The 19,941-nt window shown below is 36.5% G+C and overlaps 1 protein-coding gene across 1 annotated transcript in view; it reads right to left on the bottom strand.

The window, feature by feature from the left end:
* The window catches only part of CD226 (CD226 molecule), a 34,601-nt gene extending 17,399 nt beyond the window's left edge, over positions 1-17,202 (bottom strand). The window contains exons 1-3 of the mRNA XM_015855137.2: positions 17,099-17,202; positions 16,476-16,814; positions 890-1,222 (exon numbers count right to left, since the gene is read on the bottom strand). Coding sequence (XP_015710623.1) covers positions 890-1,222; positions 16,476-16,814; positions 17,099-17,144 — 718 coding nt within the window. The 5' untranslated portion in view covers positions 17,145-17,202. The remainder of the gene's footprint in view (positions 1-889; positions 1,223-16,475; positions 16,815-17,098) is intronic.
* Positions 17,203-19,941: the final 2,739 nt, after the last annotated feature.

Raw genomic sequence — 19,941 nt, 5'->3', positions numbered from 1 at the left:
CAGAGTAAAACAGATCAACTTTTTCTTCCTGAGTTCATTCTCAGTACCTGTATCACAGATGAAGCATATTCTGAAGCTTTATACAGCATGCCACAGCTCTACATGCTGCCAAACAGATGTCTGCCAGCACTCATTTAATACCACCAACAAAGGCAGTACCAAAGACACCAGAGAGCTGACCTGAATGCTACAACAGGAGAAGAAGGGCTGGGGTGGTACAAGAACTCTGTTTTCAAAAGGCATTCTACATAGAAGAACTAAAACTGAGCCCTTTTTACAGTCATAACAGAACATAGAACTAAAAGTGAGATTTAGCTCACAGTTTGAGCAATCCAATTTTATGTCTACTTATGGAGACCTAAGCTCCCATTATAATCAAACTGTGAAAATAGTCCCAGCAAAACCTGAAGAATTATTCAGCTCCCCCTACAGAAATTCCTTACTTGAACAAAGTACAATCCATTCTACAGATTCTACATTTACAACAGAAGTTTGCTCTTAGCCCCTGCTGGATGACTGGTCTCTCACCTAGGACCAAGGTTCATGCCCTGCAGTGCACTGTGCTAATGGGGACCGCCCCACGTCTTCCGGAGAACACTGATCCCCCTGCAAACTCTGCAGTCTCCTCTTTCAAAGAGTCTCTTTCCTATCATCAGATCAGCTTCTCACAAACAGATCTGAAGCCCTGTTATGACATTAGACAAGCTAAACCAGCTTCTTTCCATGGAAACCAGACTGATTGTTAACTCTGTCACCTTTCTCACACTGCTCATTTGAATGTGGCATTTGAATAAACTCTCACTTGTTACTGGAGTATTATTTATTACGGGTAAAGATGCTAATGCCTCAGAAGGTCCTGGAAACATTTATCACTACCTTCTTTACTTACCAACCACAGTGAAACACATCTCAAATGTTTTATTTCTTCCAGTAGCCACGCAGCGGTATGTTGCAAAGTCAGAGGCTGTGACGTTTTGAATGACAATCGTGGAGCTTGCCCGACCAAAGCAATCCACCTGTGCACGATTTCTGAAATCTGAACCAAAGCTTCGCCCTCCTACTGAGGTACACAGGACAATGGTATCTGTCCCGCCTGCTTTAATCCTTTCCCACTTCACTTGCTGTACTGAACCTTCAATATCATAATGGCAAGTAAAAGTGACGCTTCCTCCTGGCTTGGCAAACACTGGATTATTTTGTCTCTCAGACATTTCAAAAGCATCTGCCAAAAAACAAACAAAAATGCAACACTCCATTAACATTTAAACACTCCTACGCTGTACGTATATACTGTATTGCTCTGTATGACAGCCAGGCTATTTGAAAGGAGACTTACAGATACAGTCAAGATTACAGACATATACAGATCATAGATGTATTTTATCTTAAATCATTTAGACCAAAATTTCTTTTTTATGAGTTTCTGTTTTTACCAATAAAATTCACTGCTTACACATAAATAAATACTGAAAAAATCTGAAGCAAGTTTATCATTGTTTCTGGTATTCAGAGACTCAATGGCCACTTGGCTTCTAGAGACACCTTTGTAATGCATGTTTTTCAAAGTTAGAATGAGCACTGTCATCTTTTTGAAGACTGCATGAATAAGATTAATGATCCGAATGCTTTTTGTACACTGTAGAAGGACTGATCTTTCCAACAGTATTCTGTATTTTATCATATGAGATTCTGTATTTTATTATATGTCTTCATGTCAGAAAATATCAGTAGTATATATTTGCCTGCTTTCGTCTATGTAAGATAACAACTGAAATCCATGAAGGAGAATTAAGAAAACTGGATAGCAAAAATGATATTCATTAATATGAATTTAGAGCCAGATTCATGGGATTGGATGGTTGCAGATCCTGCTTGGTATAATATTTATTATAAATCTAGTAGAAAAAAAGGCTGATAAATTATATTAATTGGAATGCTGGTAGCATCAAAGCTGTCAAAATTACATGTGCTGGAGAAATCACCAATACGGAGTGACCTACCTCAGCCTCTAAGCTAGCTGCAAAAAATAACAGGATTTCACATAGACAAGCATGCCACCCTAAATCTAAGCATAAGTGATTCCATTCATGTTGGCAGGATGAAAGTTTCACCGTGGCAGTCTGACTTCTGACACTTGCCTGGTCTCCATGAAACAATGAAAAATAGGAATGAAAATGTCTAGCCTGCGTTTTTTAATAATTTATCAATGGAACACAGCACAGAAAAATTACATTCCTCCTGTCTTAGGCGACTAGAAGTAAGATTGAAATACTGAAATGCTGAAATAGAAAAGGAACCATGTCTAATGAGTTTACCTAAAAAATTGAATAAAGAACCTGAAGATCCACGCAGACTGCACTGAAGGAGATGATGGAAAGTTAATGATAGACAAGGACAGAAAAGAAAGAAATTCATTAGACCAAAAAGAAAATATAACTCAGGCTGAGAGATCTGAGGCTGTTCAGCCTGGAGAAGGCCCTGGGGAGAACTGACAGCTGCCCTAAAGGGGGGCAGTAAGAAGGAAAGGAACTGATGCTTTAGCAGGGTCTGCTGTGATGGGACAAGGGAAAATGGTTTCAAACTAAAAGAGCCAAGGTTTAGAGTAGATATAAGGAAGTAGTGTTGTACAGTGAGGGTGATGAGGCACTGGAACATGCTGCCCAGGGATGTGGTGGATGTCCCATGCCTGAAGATACTCAAGGCCAGATTGGATCAGATCCTGTGCAACCTGATCAAGCTGTGGGTGTCCCTGTTCATTGCAAGAAAGTTGGACTAGATGGCCTTTAAAGTCTCTTCCAACTCAAACAATTCTAAGAATTTACTTAGAGAATTTTTATTCATATATGGCTAATTGACTACTATGATGGTACTTGACACTTAAAAAATATGTTCCTCAAGCCACTACACTAGCAAAAGAAATTTTATTTTATTCTGATTTTTTAAAGAGAGGGTAGATTCTGATTACGTTGGGAGTAATTAGTAAGTGAAAAGTAAATGATTATTAAGTGAAAAGAGAACTGATATCAAATCTCTCCTCTGACGATCATATTCTAGCAGGTCAGGTCCTTTCCTCCTATCCCACTTTACTGACTTCCAATAACTGCCTGCTTAACAAATAACACACGTTCTTTTTTGAGAAGTTTTGTGTTCTTCACTGTACCTTTATACTTCTAATGAGCAAGCCCTACTACTTATTTCTTGGGAGCCCCCATGCATCCTCATCTGCTCCTGTATGTGTGCTTGCTGTCCTACTCTTTTCCTGCCAATGCCACCCCAACACCCAGGTGCTTCTCATATCTAAACATACTTATTAGAGAAACTATGATGTATATCTGTGATTATACACCTCCCTCCTTCCAGAGGAATTCCACCTGACCCAAAAAGGCAACAGCAAGGACTAAATAAAAATGGCCTTGTTCCCCACTGCCCTGCTGTATATTTGCTAGAAGAATACATATTACACATATGGTAAACTGTGAAGAGCTCGAATCAAGAAATCATGAAAATCACAATAATGAAAATCTGTTCTTTTAATTCATTAGCTAACTGCGTTATATTTGTAAAACAATATATCACAGCTTCCTAATAATGTGTAATACTGCTATATACTATGTGTTCTGCAGCCTGTACATTACAAAGCTGATGCTGGCTTGTAACTTCTGTGAAAATATTCCAGGATACAAATCTTAATATGTTTGTAGAATTTTTTGGATTTAAATATAATAAATACAATGCTAATAATCACAGAATCCTAAAATCATGTCATCTAGTCCAACTATCAGCTCAGGTTTCTTGAACACCTCCAGGGACCATGACTCCACTGCTTCCCTGGGCAGCCTGTACCACTGCCTCACTGCTCTTTCTGAGAAGAGATATTTTCCTGATATCCAACCTAAACCTTCCATTGGTGCAACTTGAGGCCATTATCTCTTGCCCTGTTAAAAGTCAGGAGAACGATGTAGGAACAGCCAAACTAAAATAGGAACATATTTATATTCTCAGTCACTATATACTCTATCACAGTTATTTTCACAGACATTATGATAGATTTTAATTCTTTGCTTTGTATGCATATTTTGCTCAACTGTATTAAGCATTGTTTAGGTATTTGCACTTCTGATGAAAGATATAAATCACTTCCATCCTTACAGTATGGTCCTGTGCAAAACCTGATTATGTATTCACAAGCAGTGGAGACTGCCTATATATTTCTAATTCAGTTTTCCAAGTACACTGAAATGTTTTAGGCTTTTGTTTTAAACAATGGTCCCATTTTTATTTTGACATCCACATTAGAACTGTTCTTTCATCTTCCTTCTCTGCTTAAGCACTTGCTTTATTTAGCATCTTTCTGAACACAGTTTCTTTGCTTTCAGCCTGGTATGCGTGGGATGAGCACCAGCACCTCCTGTTCTGAGAAATATTTCTATGGAAAAAAGGTACACCCGCACAACTTCACCCCCGCATGCACACAACTCGAAGTGTCACACCATGTCAACATTTCAGAAATGCTTTAAAAATGTACTATTGCTTCTGATAAAAAGACTTTCACTGCCCTCTGCTCATTCTGGCCAAAGCTGCTACTGTCCGCTCTGCCTCCACTGCAGTCCTGTCAGTGCTCCTCCTGAAGAGAAAGCAGTAGGCGGTGACAGCACTCGAGGGAGACACATTTTTCTTTGCTTAGTAAAATATAAGGGCTCCATGTTTGAAACCGTCCTTGTATCTTTTTTTGGCATAATGCTATCTCACCAAACTTTTGCAACTACACGTATTTCCAGTTGATTCAAGTCCATTAGACATATAGAGAAAAAAGAATAAGCACTCATATTTAAAAAAACAAAAAAACAAAAAAAAACCCACACATAATCTTTCAATATATTTCTGGAAAGTAAATATTAGATACATTGAGGCGTGAATGAGTGCAAACCAACTTCTTAGGATTTAAAGGATTTAGCAACTGAAATGCAATTCAGCAGCAGAGAATCGATGAAGTTAAGAATTTCCACTTTTTTTTTCCATTTTTTTTTCCTTGCTACAGAGCACTAAAAAGTCAAAATAAATGTTAGGTAAAATTTTGTTCCCCATTCTCTTGGCTAGATATTTTCAGACGTTCTATTTTTTATTCATGTCCTATTCACTTCTGCTTGTTTGGTTTTTCATTTGTTTGTTTCATTCATTTGATCTCGGAAAGGATTAGCTCATTGTGATTCATAACTGGAGAGTTACCTAGATACTTAGATTTGTTTTCAGCTAGATCATTTATTTTTAAAGTCAGTATCTGTGACATTTTAATTACAGTTAATCATGAGTTTCACCTGTCTCATATCTCTAATCTTACATCAGTCTCCAGAGCTTTACTCTGAACTACAAAAATGTAGTCCAAAAACCAATGCTGTGCATTTTCAGGAGATTCATGTTGGATATCTGGAAAAGGTTCTCCAAAGGGTGTTCAGGCACTGGAACAGGCTCCCCAGGACAATGGGCACAGCAGCACGCTGTGTTCAAGAAGCATTTGGACAGCTCTCTCAGACATACTGTCTGATTTTTGGGTTGGCCTGCATATAACCAGAAGTTGGACTTGATGATCCTTGTGGGTCCCTTCCAACTCAAGATATTCTATGATTCCTTCTGGTTTAAACTATTAACAAAGAAAATAATATTCATACTTCAACATTATTACTGTGACTTCAGAAAGACAAAATTTCAATGCAGTAAAATAAAATGCACTGAAAGAAATATTTCTATGGCTTCGCATGTTTCTGCTTCTCTGCTGAAGCATGAAGTTTAAACAGAGACTCAGGTCTACCAGCACTACAGTTATATTGCTAACATCAGTCACTGCTGACCAGTGCACACGATGATGAGAAACAAACACGGTAATACATGTCATATCTTCAGCCATCCCAGAACTCGGATGTTTTCCGTGTACTTCTCTGATCTCTGGGTCAGGACAAGCTCATTCTGCTGCTAACAGAGCCATCTTTAAAGCCTCTACCCATAGGAAGTACTAATTTCCACTAGAAACAACAAATGAGAATTTCCAAAACTGCAAAGCTAACTTAGCTCCATCACAGAGACAAGTTCCCAGGTTTGCTGAAGCATTGTGTACACTGTTGCTTTCCACTGCTTATAATAAGGAACAGCAAACTAAACTGTAGATGAAAGGCGGTCTCAAAATTTTATGAAGATGAACTTTCTACAGGGCTTTTTTGCCTTCAGGAAAATCAACTTTTAGATGAAAAAATACTTCAAAGCTGACCCCTTCACCCTTCCTCAATATTCTTCATTTGATTGCTTTTACCTCCCAAACATCTTGTGTGCATGTGCCACATAATTCTGCTGAGACCCTAAAAAATAGACTTTTTTAAAAATGAAAAAGGAAAATTGGAATATTTGGCTGCTATCTAAGCTGAAGCAGTAAAGATCTTGATTTCTTATGAGTTACTGGCTCAAGTTCTACAATCAGACTAAAAATCAGCAATAGTACCATGTTTGGAAAGGTATTTTTGTTACAGAAAGTATTTAAATCATAAGAGCTAAATGCATTAATACTCTTATACATTTACAATGTCATTTTAAATTATATTACAACAATCTGATGAATATGTCTGTGCAAGTTATTAATTATCTGTGAGTTTATAGACGCTCAGCACCCAATTTGAAATCATCTCCAACTCAAGTTTGTTTGTGCATACTGCTCAACCCCTTGCTATTTCACTCAGTCTTTAAAACTTTAGTTACATGGGGTACAAGGAAAGGAAGAAGCTAGGGAGAGTATGGTGCTATTAAGAATAAGAAAATATCAGCTATTCAAGTACAAACATTTCTGAGCAGAAGAATTTGACTGTTAGGAAATAAGTTATCCAAGAAGAATAGAAAATGCATTATGCCAGGGTTTGCCTGCGGGAGAATCTGAAAGGTGTAAGAGGTCAGAATTTCAGATTTTTTCTCTCTCCAGGAACTTAATCAGTACAGAATAAAGGGAATTTACTCAGAATCTGGAGTCCAAGGAATGTCTAGGAAAGACAGAGGATACTGTCCTCAGCCTTCACTTTTTGTTTATGATTTTATCACAGTGATGAAAACAAATGCTACACTGGGAAAATGCACATCACATCATAAGTACATGCGTGTGTGCACATATGCCGGTGTACAGGTTTGTGTCTCATTACTTACATCTTATCAGAGAAACACAGAATCACAGAATATCCCAAGTAGGAAGAGACACCCAAGGATCGCCAAACCCAATTCCTGGCTCCATACAGGACCACCTAGAATCAAACCCTACTACTACGATTGCTGTCCAAACACTCCTTAAACTCCGGCCCTAGGAGCCATGCCATCAGCCCTGTGCAGCCCTGTGTTCCATGCCCACCGCCCTCTGGTGCAGACCCTTTCCCTCACCTCCAGCTGCCCCTCCAGCTGCCCCATGGCACAGCTCCATGCCGTTCCCTCGGGCCCTGTCGCTGTCACACAGAGCAGAGCTCAGCACTGCCCCTCCACTCCCTGTGAGGAGCTGTAGCCGCCATCAGGCCTCCATCAGCTCCTCTGCTCTGTGCTGAACAATTCCAGGGATTTCAGCCTCTCCTTCTATGTCTTGTCCTCCGGACCCTTCACCGTATTTGCAGCCCTCCTTTGGAAGCTTTCTAATAGTTGTATATATTGTGGTGCCCAAGTCTGCACATCACACACTAGGTGAGGCCACACATCAGGGAGTGGAGTGGGACAATCCCTCCCCTTGCTGGGCCTGATGCACCCCAGGGTGTGGCTGGCTCTTTAGGCTGTCAGCGTAGAACACAGTACATCACAATTAAAGCCACACAGGATAAAAAAGGCAGGGGAGAGGGGAAGGCAAAGAGTGTGAATCGTAAAACTAGCTCCTAAGGACAAATATTTCTCAGGAGGGAAAGCCAATGCTGAAAAAACAGTGGACAGTGTATACAATACCCATACTGCCCAGCCCCACAAATGTTGTAATGCCTGGGAGTGCAACATGAAGATGCATTTTATTTATTTATTTGCCCTGCATCTCAGAACATATTTATTATTTTAATGGTTTGTTTTATGAACTGAATTTATATTGTAGAAATATTTCGCAGTAAGTTTGCTATGCATTTTGGAACCAGGTAGGAAAGTAAAAGAAATCAATATATCATCAACATTCTATGCTGCTTATTTCCTCTCCATTTCTTTTTGTCTTGATTGAATTATAAATTATATTGTTTGTCAGACAGACCAGCTGAAAGAAAAGTTCATTATTAGAAATATAAACAGTAGAAACACTATCTACTTCTTGGGAAAAATGTGGGATGAGAAAACTATCTGAATCTGTAATTCCCTTCACCTTGTCACATACCTCTGTTCATTTCATAACCTAACACATATTTTTTCCAAAGGAAACATTATCTGTCTTAGATAATGATGTATCTCCTTAACTTCAAATATATTAAAGTTGTCAATATGCACTTTTCATTTTCCCCTACTACTGCACACACTGATGATTTGGAAACACAGTTAGCTCAAATGTCATACATATTAGTTAAAGTTTGATTAAAAAAAAAAAAAAAAGTAATAAAACATCTGAATCCAGATCTGGTGTCACAGAAGGAAAGGTTGAAACTAGAAATAATGTGCTAATTAAGTTGAAATTCACCACGGTTACTGCAGTGGCATAGAATTAGGGATTAGTAGCTGAGAAGAGTATTTTTATCTTATGAAGTCAAGGAAACACATGCAAAATAAATAAATAAATAAATAAATAGCCATGTAAGTAAATAAATAAATAAAATAAATTAGAATTGAATTCACTTGATTCAATTCCAAGTTAGTTTTTAGTTTCCTAACTTCATTCCTGCATGTTTCATGCAGGACTTCTAGCATTCGCAGTCAATTTCCTTCTTGTCTTGATGGACCATTGGAAGAAGTTAACCTTCAAAATCAGCAGGCTCTCTCATGGCTTGTTTTTCTTCATCATCCATAGGATTTTTCTAAGCAGATAGCTGAAAAGGCCAAAGTCTAGTCTTCTGAAGCCCAGAAGATCTTACTTTTTCACTTTTATCACCTTCTAATGGGATTCTGAACTCCAACATTGCATGGTCACTGCAGGCAAGGTTGTCCCTGACTTTCAAATTCCAATGTTCTTCCTTTTTTCTAAGTTTAAGGTTTAAAGTAGTGCATCCTCATCACCTACTTAATCACCTGTGTGAGGAATTTATCACTACTACACTCCAGAAAACTCCACAAATTTTTGTGCTCCGCTATGCTGCTCCACACAGGTAGTTTAATTCTTCAACAAGGATCAGAGCTTCTTCCTGTACCCTGAAGAAGGCCTCATCTACTTCTTCCTTGCAAGGACACTGGTAGCAGACATCGGTAGCAGACACTCATCACAGTGTAACCCACGTTGGTCTGCCTACTAATTCTGGCCCATAGATTCTTAGGTGGTTTGTCATCCACTAATAGAGTTTCCTGCATTTCCACTGCTTTCTTGCAGTAGAAGAAACTCTTAGGGATTGGACTCGATGATCTCCGGAGGTCCCTTCCAACCCCTATGATTCTGTTAAAAGGCAATGCAGAATTGCAGAATCACAGAATTGGAATTTTGGCTGAAAAAGACCTCTAGAGATCATCTAGTCCAACCCCACTGCCAAAGCAGGCTCCCTTATAAATATCCCTTGGATATTTATACGTTGATCAGATCCCCTCTCAGTTGTCTTTCCTCAAGGCTGAACAGACCCAGTTTGCTCGGCCTTTCCTCATAAGAGAGGTGCTCCAGGCCCTTCTCTCCAGTTTTGAGACTGCCCAGCCTGATGGGAAAGGTGAATTTTCCCCACTTGCCCATCTGAATACTGCTTCTTCCTAACATTTCATGACCCTCCAAAAGAGTCCTTGATGATAAAACTCAACAAAGAGCAAACAGCAGCAAGAGGTGAACAGCTCAAAAGTGAGACTCATCTCCAAATTATCATACATCAGTAAATAACTGTAGTATCCACTGAACACACAAAGTGTGTTCATTAAGAAATGCTGAGAGAGAATATATAAACCAGCTCTTCAAAATTATCTTAAGCTGGCAAACAACACTACTTTTCATAGATGTTTTTTTTCCTTAACACTGCACATTCTGGTACAAACATAGAAACTAAGAGTACTAACTAGTATTTTCCTTCTTAAAAACTAACAAGAATTATTTAAAAAAAATAATAATAATAAAACAGCAACAAAAACATACACGCACAAAACCAGAAAAAACAGGACTGAATAAAAGCAGCTGCATGTTGTAATTGACTGCTAGCCAAATAGAACAAAAATCACATTTTCTGTTTCTGGAAGATAATTTTTCTCAAGTATATAAACCACATACATAGGCAAGATAAAGGACAATATATTCAGCTTTATTCAGTAATGCTGTGGCCTTAGCAGGAACATTTTAGCTGATTATTTTGCGAATGTAATATATGAATTTGAGACAATTCTGATGAATATAAGAACGGTGAAATTCAGAAGAATGAACTAAGAAGGAAAGTTAACTATTTTCGTTTAGAACAGACAAATGAAGTCTGACAATATGGGAGCCTTCTATTTTTCAAAGAGAAGTACTAAAATGAATAAGATCCATATTAAACAAGAGGTATCTAGGTTAGATATAATGGGGAAAAAAAATCTTATTCCAAGGCTGGTTAAACACTACAATAGCTATGCAAAACATATTATGCATAAATTTCCAATATGGGAATTTGTTATGGAAGATGCTTACACTTTCTTGGAATAGAGATGGTTGAGTTTGTCAAGTCTTTTCCGACCTGATTTTTCCACTTTCCTGTAATTTGTTTTAATCTAAGATTTTCCTCCAAAAATGAAGCTTTTCCTTCTGCTCTGCTCCAAACAGGCTTTATTTTCTTTCTTTCTTTCTTTTTTTTTTCCCCTAGCCATTTTTACTGAAGGGAAATCCAATCTTCAGTTCAGCACAGAAGTTAAAAAGAAAGAAAAGCAATGTTTAACAGGTCAATAACCACAGCATAGGTATGAATAAGGCAGTTGCTTCTTGGCTGCATGCTCTTGCTTTTTAATAAGGTGCTGACCATGTGGTTGACACTGTGTAAAATACAGAGATATCCCTTGCTCTGGGGAGCTCAGAGTCTGAGAGCTGAGGAATGAAGATCCCTCAGGGCTAGTTCTTGTTTCTATGTCCTTTAAAGGGATGATAATGTTTCACTGTAGACCTATGAATCACAATCTAAATTGAGACAGAGATAAATAGAAAGCAAGCTATTTCAGGTGAATAGGGACTTGGAAAAAAAAAAAAAAAAAAAGTCTATACATTGTACTGCTTTCGGCAGGCAGAAGAACATTAATAAAGAAGTAAGGGCTGAGTGGCATGGGTATCATCATACTAGCTAAGAATAGAAAAGCTCTCTCTGAGCTATCATAGAGGAGGTTGATCACTCTATTTAAAGTATGGGAGTACTTTATGGTACCGCTGGCATTTAAATACTCTATTGATGAACTTCCATTCTTATTCAAAGTTGCTAGCAAGACACAGCCCCTGAACAAACGATCAATTGTCAGTGACTACAGAGCCAAAAAGTTAGTTATGAATTAAAATAAAAACAATAAAATAAAACAATTTCAAATAGTTTAAGAGTAGAAAATTATGCAGCTATGCATAATTCATGTTAGATGATGTAAAAGTTACTGAGACTGTCAAAATAATATTTTCCATTAATATATAGCATGGCTTTTTAAAGTCATAAATTACTAGTAATTACTATTTATTTGAAAACAAACTACAGTGAAAAGTCCCGTTCAAATATAAGTATCTCTTGTACTGATAACTGAAGAGCAAAGAACCAAAGGATTAAAGACCCGTCTGGCAAAGGACCACATAAACAAATGGATCAATGTCCCAGCTGGGGGACATTGGAAATGTTTTCTCTCCCTGAAAACATTTTAGAGAAGGAAAAAAAAAAGGGGGGGGGAAGAGGAGAGGATTGCAGAATTCCTTCTGCCTCTCTGCTACAGTTAGGTACACAGACGGTAATTGACAATATTTTTCTTTGTTCTTTTATCTAAAAGTAAAATTACAAATATATATATATACACACACACATATATATACTCCTATATATACACATATATAAAATAAATCTGCATTTTAAATGCATTCCCTTTTGGTTAGTAAACATTTGAAATGTAATATTTTGGAACTCAACAATTCCTATGTGATATATCCAACTCTAATGGTTCTTCAATTAGCAGTGACTTTATTCTCTGCTCCTTGCATTTTATATGGTACCTAAAATCAGTCTTCAGTCATGCACATATAAGAACTGTATGTAAGGAACTAAAGATTGTCCTTAAACTCTTCCTTAAGGTGAAATAAGTAAGTAGTGACTAATCCAACAAAATCTTTTCATTAAAACAAAAATGTACAAGGAGTTTTCACAGAGAGTATGGGTTCTGTTGGTTTAGCACAGGATGTGACTCATAAAATCTAGGAATATTAAGAAAAAAAAAGTGCTCTTGAATTCTCTTCCAAAAACTGCTGCATGTACATTCACATTACAAGATGAAAGAAGCAATAGATTTACACAGCTGGCAGATATCTTCTCATGGGATAAATAGGCAATTATTTTCCAAAGTATTGATGTAAACGTAATAAAATAAAATAAAATAAAAAGTAGTGATGGCAGAAAACCACCTCAAGTTCTCTGCAATTATGTTCCAGAACATCAGCACTGCACAGGCTTGTCAATGTATCCTGTAGTTATGTAAGATGTGAAGTAGTTATGCCGCAACTGTTATTGCTTTACTGTCTGTGTCTCTGAATAACTACCAATAGAGTAAGCATGAGTAACATTTTGGAGCCTGGGAGAGCTCCTTCTCATATTTCATAGATATCCTAGAAATCTTAGACAAAATAAGGAAAAAAAAAAGAGCAATGTATGTCCTAATATTTTTATTACATCTTCTGAAACAGCCCCAGGACCAATCTGTGTTGCTTGCTTTCACTGGTCTGTGCCACAGATTCTGCACTGACATACTTATTTAAGTAATTTAGCAGGAATATCTGTGTTCCATAGAGTAATAGGTAAGTACAGATAAAATGTGAAACTTCTAAATGCCTGGGTAGCACAAAATATATTATAATCCAGGTTTCAGTTTTGGTTAACATAGACACCTTATTAATATCAGTTTAAATTCACCTGTATGAATATACCAAAGAAAGCTTACATTTCATTTTGAACGTTGTGCTCATAATGTTGCATCCTTCTAAAGGCTCCAATTTTAAAGCTTAATCAACCAATCTTTAAAGGTAAAACCATAAATTGCAAAGCATCAGGCATAATGCAATTCTCTAATTGAATTAATAAATTTACTCCATTAAAGATTTGTTGGTTTACTTTTGTAAACAAAAGAAATGGATTTTACAGTGAGATGCACATTTTTCTTGGTAATAAAAGCAAATTAGTGTTCTTCTAAAAAACTGTACTTACTGTGAATCAATAAATAAACCAAAAGCCAAAGCAGGCAGTATAATTCAAAAGCAGTTTTAATAACCTATAAAATGATTTTTTTCCGGTATTTTGGACAGATTTATTTATAACAAAGAATACAAAATTCCTTTAGAAGTGCCTCATTTTCTGGGACTTTAACTATCTAACAGTGTACATTCATCCTACAGAGACAGTCCTATTCCAGTTGAAAGGATAAGACTAACACTTAGCTCTCACCCTGGTGAAGAAAAAAAAAATTCAAAGCAAACACCAATGTCCTAATTTTTCCAGCTGATAAATGAGAAGAAAAATTGTACATATGCTGTCACCAACAAGCTGGCTGCCTGGAAGTAGAACTGAAGTTTACTGTTGATTTAATCAAAGCAAGGTGTCATCCCGGGAATATAAGATATTTATTACTGATGAATGCATTTATTAAAGGGTAGATAAAGCCAGACAAATAACAGTTCTTCTATAACCACTACATTTAAAAATGTTTTCTCCAAGATCTGTTTTTAATATCACATTTAATTTGCAGAGTAGATTGAAGCTGCAGTGTTTCATCCTTACTGTTGATACATTTCCTTTTCTCCATATCAGTGGGTACAAAGATCTTGTTTACGAGCATTTACTGGGAGCTGAGCTAAATTGATTTTTCCTGTTCTGAGAAACCTTGATTCTTTAAATGGGAAAAGATTAACTTCTATTCAACATTATTATCTTTCTTTGTAGTAGGATTAAATATATATATTGGAAATATGAATGTTTTAGTTTTGTGGTTTAAAATGCCCAAATCAAGAGAGGTATCCTAAATAGTGAATGTTGTATCCAACATTATCGTTTAAAAAAAATCTAACTCCAATGAATGATAATTTTTTTGTTAGATTTACAGTGTGCTGAAATCTGTAAGTAGATCACCTAATATAAGTCTCGGACTGACAGACAGAAACCCAAGGAAACTCACTACCTAACTAACTACAAAGTCAGATACAAATAGCTTAGGTCAGCACTGTTTTACACAAACAAAAAGGACTAAATGAGCTAGCAGACCTCTACTGCATCTAACTTATTTTCTATTAAATCAACTCACTGTCAGAACTCTGGTTAAGTAGAGCACAGAAGAGATAGAGTTTGCCTTCTTTTTGCAAATAACAACCTGAATCTCCAGATCTTGGGTTATTTTAATGCAACTAAAAAAAAATGCTTCTAAGGCCTAGAGTTAAATTAACATTGAACAGACCAGCAGAGAAACCTAGAGGTACTATTTCCAAAAGTTATTCCTTTACATAATAAAGTAATAAAGTAGATGCTAGGCTGAAGAAAGCAATCAGAGAAGCTACTCAAGGAATCATAGCTGAGGAGCTCTGATCTGAACTGCAAGCCTACCCTGAGGGACCTCCTTAACTCTTCCACCAGACGGACATTTCCTCTCCATGCAAATGGTTGAATTGTATGAGTATGCGAGTGGACTACAAAGGCAGAAATAATTTCAGTTCTGAAATAACTTCTGTAAGTAGAATTATATTTTTTTTAAAGACAGCCCAAAAATTTGTCTGGCTTAGTTTCTGTTTTGATAAGCAGCCGTGCAGATAGGAAAGTAGAAATGGATCCCTATCCCATTTCCATTACCAAAATTATTATTAAAAATCAAGATTCAGAAGTCTAAAATGGTGCAGGCAAGAACAACATAGCTTGAAATTATTTAAGTTACATATCTACTACAATATCAGCTCAGCCATTTATTTGTAACAGAAATAACAGAAGTTTAGAGAAAATAAACTTGAAAGTAAGACTCAGAGGGATCAGGCTAGGAATTATTTTTAATTTTTCTGGTCTTTCAGACTAAGAAACAGAACTAAACTTCTCCTTCAACTCATTCTCTCCTAAGTGCGAAATACAATAAAACACTGAATGAGGTCTATTTCCATTTCGGATGATGAGAAAGAGATTCTCTTTACATTCACTGTATCAAACCAATAAACCAATAATGAAAAACAGTTGTCTTCTGAAGGCTGTTCTATCATTTGTATGTAACAAACTTCTAAGGACTTAATGACCACAGTTCAGCTCCTGTCATCAAGGAATTGTTATAACTTGCACCAGTGTTGTGAGTTGACCAATACCAAATGGGCATGCATGGAAAAATACTTGAAAAGGTTTTTTTCTCCCCTTTCTCACTCAGAATTGGACAGGAAATCAAATCAGATGAGTCAGGTAAGTAGAGAGAGCTTCAGGAAAGTATATGAGCAGCTGCACAGAAAGTACATAGGTATAAGTGAATCTGATCTTATTCTTTCCTTCCTCCTTTTTTCCATCTCCAAGCAGGTTTCTTTCAAATAAAAGCTTGTTCTTCTTTGTTTAAATTTCTCTATTTTCCTCTTCTTTTTTATTTTTATTTATTTTTTTTTCTTTCTGCTGCCACACCATTCCTAAATGTGTTTTCATGTCTGGTTGTTGCTGTTGCTGTTGTTACTGTTGCTGTTTTGGCTGCTTGTTTGTTTTTCTTTCATATTTTGGGGTTTTTTTGTTGTTGTTTTTTGGTGTGTTTTTTTCTTAGTTTTGAGACCAATAGCACCCTCACTATAAAGCTTAGCAATAAAAATCCATTACTCTCCATGGGCAGTTATAAGGTTTCATTTAATTCTCCAAAGAGATCCTACTGGCTATAGAAATGCTGCTCCAATGGAAATACCACTTTTGAAATGATCACTGCTATCTAAAGTCTGGCATGTGACACATTAGTACTGTGACATACATCTGTCTCCTTCAGTTCCACTACTTTTTTCCTACTTCTCTTAAGATAATCTTAGGTGAAAGCAACATAATTCTTTTCTGTTGTGTTTGTACTTTCACCTAAATTAATCCATTTATATGTGCAGTATAACTGAAAAATTTCAGAGCCAGATACTCCCAAAATTTGCATACATTTCTGTTTCATTTATATCAGAAATTTTAAAAAGTGATGAGAAATTTCCTTACCTGGATGAATAACTTCTATTACCTTCTCAGTAACTCCATCTGGGTAAGTTACAATAGAGCAAAAGTAAAGACCAACATCTTCCAAAGTGCTCTTGTTGAAGGATAAGGATTGGTCTTCCCTGGAAGTATTTTCAAAATATATTCTTCCTCTGTACTTATCTTCAATATGTACACCATAGGTAGGATGCAAGACAGCAACATTTTCTTTATGACTTCCATGTTGTTTCATCCAGGATGTCTGTATTATCACAGCTTTTTTCGGATATGTGCATTCCAGTTTCATCTTCTCTGAATGCTTTATAGTTGAATCCACAAACCTTCCTTCCATGCTGGCTAAAACTGAGAAAGACATCCAGTTTTATTATAAACATTACTGGAAATTTAAATTGTAGCAAAACTGAGAAATGACATTAACAGCATCAGAAGTAAAATTTTGAAGAAAACATTCATTAAAAATAACTGCTACCCCCAGATATTGTAACTATTTCTAATGTACAAATATGACTGGAGAGTTAACATTACTCTGAAGCACACAGTGACACACTTGTGAGTTGTTACCATATCTGTAATTACGTAAGAAGAGGAAAGAAATACGATAGCTAGGAATAGGAAAGGGATCTTACTTCTACAAAGTTGGAGAACAGCAACAAGGAACGCTCTGTGATCCATCTCAAAGAACACTGAAATCAGTGACTGGTGCAATGTGGTTTTGTGCAGCCTCTGCACACCACGTGCTGTTCTCAGGGGGAAGGTTTTACTTTTGAAACATGAAAAACATCACAAGCTTTTTACTTTCACATTCTAAAAATTGCATTGAAGAGACACTGAATTCACATCTAAAACTATCTCAGGGAAAAGTTTTGCACTACTATTGAACCTCCAGCCATATGGTAACTGGGTCTTCAAGTATCTTCAGGGATCTTCAGGTTTCATCAGAACAAGCCAATAGAATTCTTCTGTGCCATTTACCCCAAGTCAACATCTGTCTGCTATTCAAGGGGTAAGAAATTTGGAAGAGAAGACAGTTCCTATAGAGGAACTATAACCCAGAGGTAATAATTCCACTGCAAAAATATAATGTCCTTAAAAATAGGAATATAAAATACACAAAACCTTGCTTGATGGTTTTTTATTAGTTTGTTGTTTGTTGGTTTTTGTTTGTTTGTTTGTTTGTTTTTTTCCCAGAAACTATGCTACTTCTATGAAGTAGCTTCATCTTTTCTAAGAGCAACTTATTAATTGGAAAAATCATAATCTGAATTCACAAAATCCTCCCAGATTGTCAATAGCCAATCTGATCCAATCCTAAAAATCTAAATAGAAAATAAATAAATAAATAAATAAATAAATAAATAAAAATTAATTGGAGGCTGAATTTCATTTTATTACAGCTATATCTTCAATTTAATCTTTAATTATTATTATTTAAATATTTAATCTTCATTAAAATATTTATTTACATTTATCGTATCTCAGGAAATAGAATGATTGCTGATAACAAAATAAAGAAATGAGGAGGTTCCAAAGTCAAACAGAGGTTTGTACAGGAGAAAAAAGGATTCTATGGGTCGATGAGGCCTGGTTCCAGGATGCTATGCACCATTATGGTCTTCAGTCGACTATACATAATCTGTATGTTTCTTGTATTTAAGTCTTTAATGAACTCACTGGCTAGCTGTTCTCATGCTGCAGTTGCAAATGGAGCAATTGATGAAGTACCTCTCTACATCGAAATATTCTTTATGTCATACTACATATGCTTATGCTAGTTTACAAATGAATGATGTTTCACAAAGTCTGAAGTTGAAGGAAAAGATAAATAGACGTGAATATATTTTTTAATTATTATTATAAACAAAACTTCTTGCACATCTGTTTTCTTTAATTAAAGCTAAGATTAAGTACTCAGGAAATCTCCAAAATGAAAACAAATTCCCTTCAGTGGAAATTATTCTTCATTTATTTGTTCATATATAAATTACTATTTTATTGCTGTGGATTTCATGCTCATTTCTCTCCATATGGCTTTAAGAGCAAAACAGAAATTAAGAAATTAACATCCAGCTCTACATGATGACTAAGTATCAGTGATACTACATGTTGTCCAAACACATTTATTTATTATGCAACAGTCACAGTTACTATAAATGTCCATGGATTCTTGGTTAGTTATTTGGTCCTCAAAACAGGGTTCTTTGTCACACACGCTAAAATCAGCAGTCTTTTAACAGAGTATTACTGGATCTCACCCTTACGACTGCATTACAAGTCCCCTCTGAACACCTGCGTGGTATGCCTGGATTCACAAATTAGGAAGCTGTAGCCACTGTGAAAGCTGAGTTCAATGACATAATTTGGTAGAAGGTACAAGCTTTAAATGTCATTGTTTTTACATAAGATGCATTAAAAAATGAGAAATAAACACTGCCTCTACAGCCCTTCTGGCCTGTGGACAGAGCAGGTAATGTAAGGGAAGGTTATCTCACAACCTTGCCTCCCACTTCCTTGAACCTCTAACTTGTTGTTCTCCTTATGGTCTCCAGCAGAAAAAGGCTGGAAAATCCCTGTTTCTCTGAGCATCTGTGGAGAAGAGACCTTCACAGAAACAGCAACCGCACATGCCATGGTCACCCAAGTAGTTCCTTGGTCTCTTCCACACCAGTTCACTGCCTGCCATAACATTGCTCATTTCCCAGTAATCCCATTTTCTCTCCACCCTGAGAAGCCCAAAGCAAAAGAAGGAGATGTTCATGGAAGTGACCAAGTTATATTTCAGTAATTATTTCTAAGTGACAATTATAATTTAACAGCAAAAACCATCATCGTGTAATTTTACAGCTGAATGTATAACTGTAGAGTGGTGACTTAAAAATCAGAAAGAAACAAAACAAAACAGGAACAATTGAACAGTAAACACAGTGGAGATGTAAGGGTTGGATTTCAGTCTTGACTTGAACACACATCTTCTATGACTCTGGGTACATCATTTTGTTTCCTGGTGTGTTAATTTCCCCCAAATCAATATATAGATAACATATAACCAAGGATGCTCTTTCAAAGTATGTTACAGTGATTTCTGTAATTAGATTCTCTAATGGAAATTGCTATAAAAGAGTGAAGAATAAGATATATGTATAGGGCCAGCACAATATGTTAATATCCTTTTTAATGATTTATTAGCATTTAAGATTTAACAGATAGGCCTGCAGCAATACTGCAGAAAGAGAGACAAATCTACTTGCTTCTGCTTCTTCCAGGAAAAAGGCCTTGTCTGTGGCAGTGCAGTAAAGCAGGAGATAGCCAAAAAGAAGTTCACTCCAGGTACCACTTTACTTACAAACATGACCAATGGAAAAATTGGTCAGGGCATGGGGACTGTTTCAGTGAATCTTCAGTAAAGATAATAAAGAAAGTGGACTGGAAGGAAGGAGTGCTTTGAATAGTTAGGGCTTGGCCTCTGCATCTC

Source organism: Coturnix japonica, chromosome 2 (genome assembly GCF_001577835.2).
Source record: "Coturnix japonica isolate 7356 chromosome 2, Coturnix japonica 2.1, whole genome shotgun sequence".
NCBI classification, from domain to species: domain Eukaryota; kingdom Metazoa; phylum Chordata; class Aves; order Galliformes; family Phasianidae; genus Coturnix; species Coturnix japonica.
Note: the sequence above shows the minus strand (reverse complement) of the source record. Positions and strands in the feature narration are given on the sequence as shown.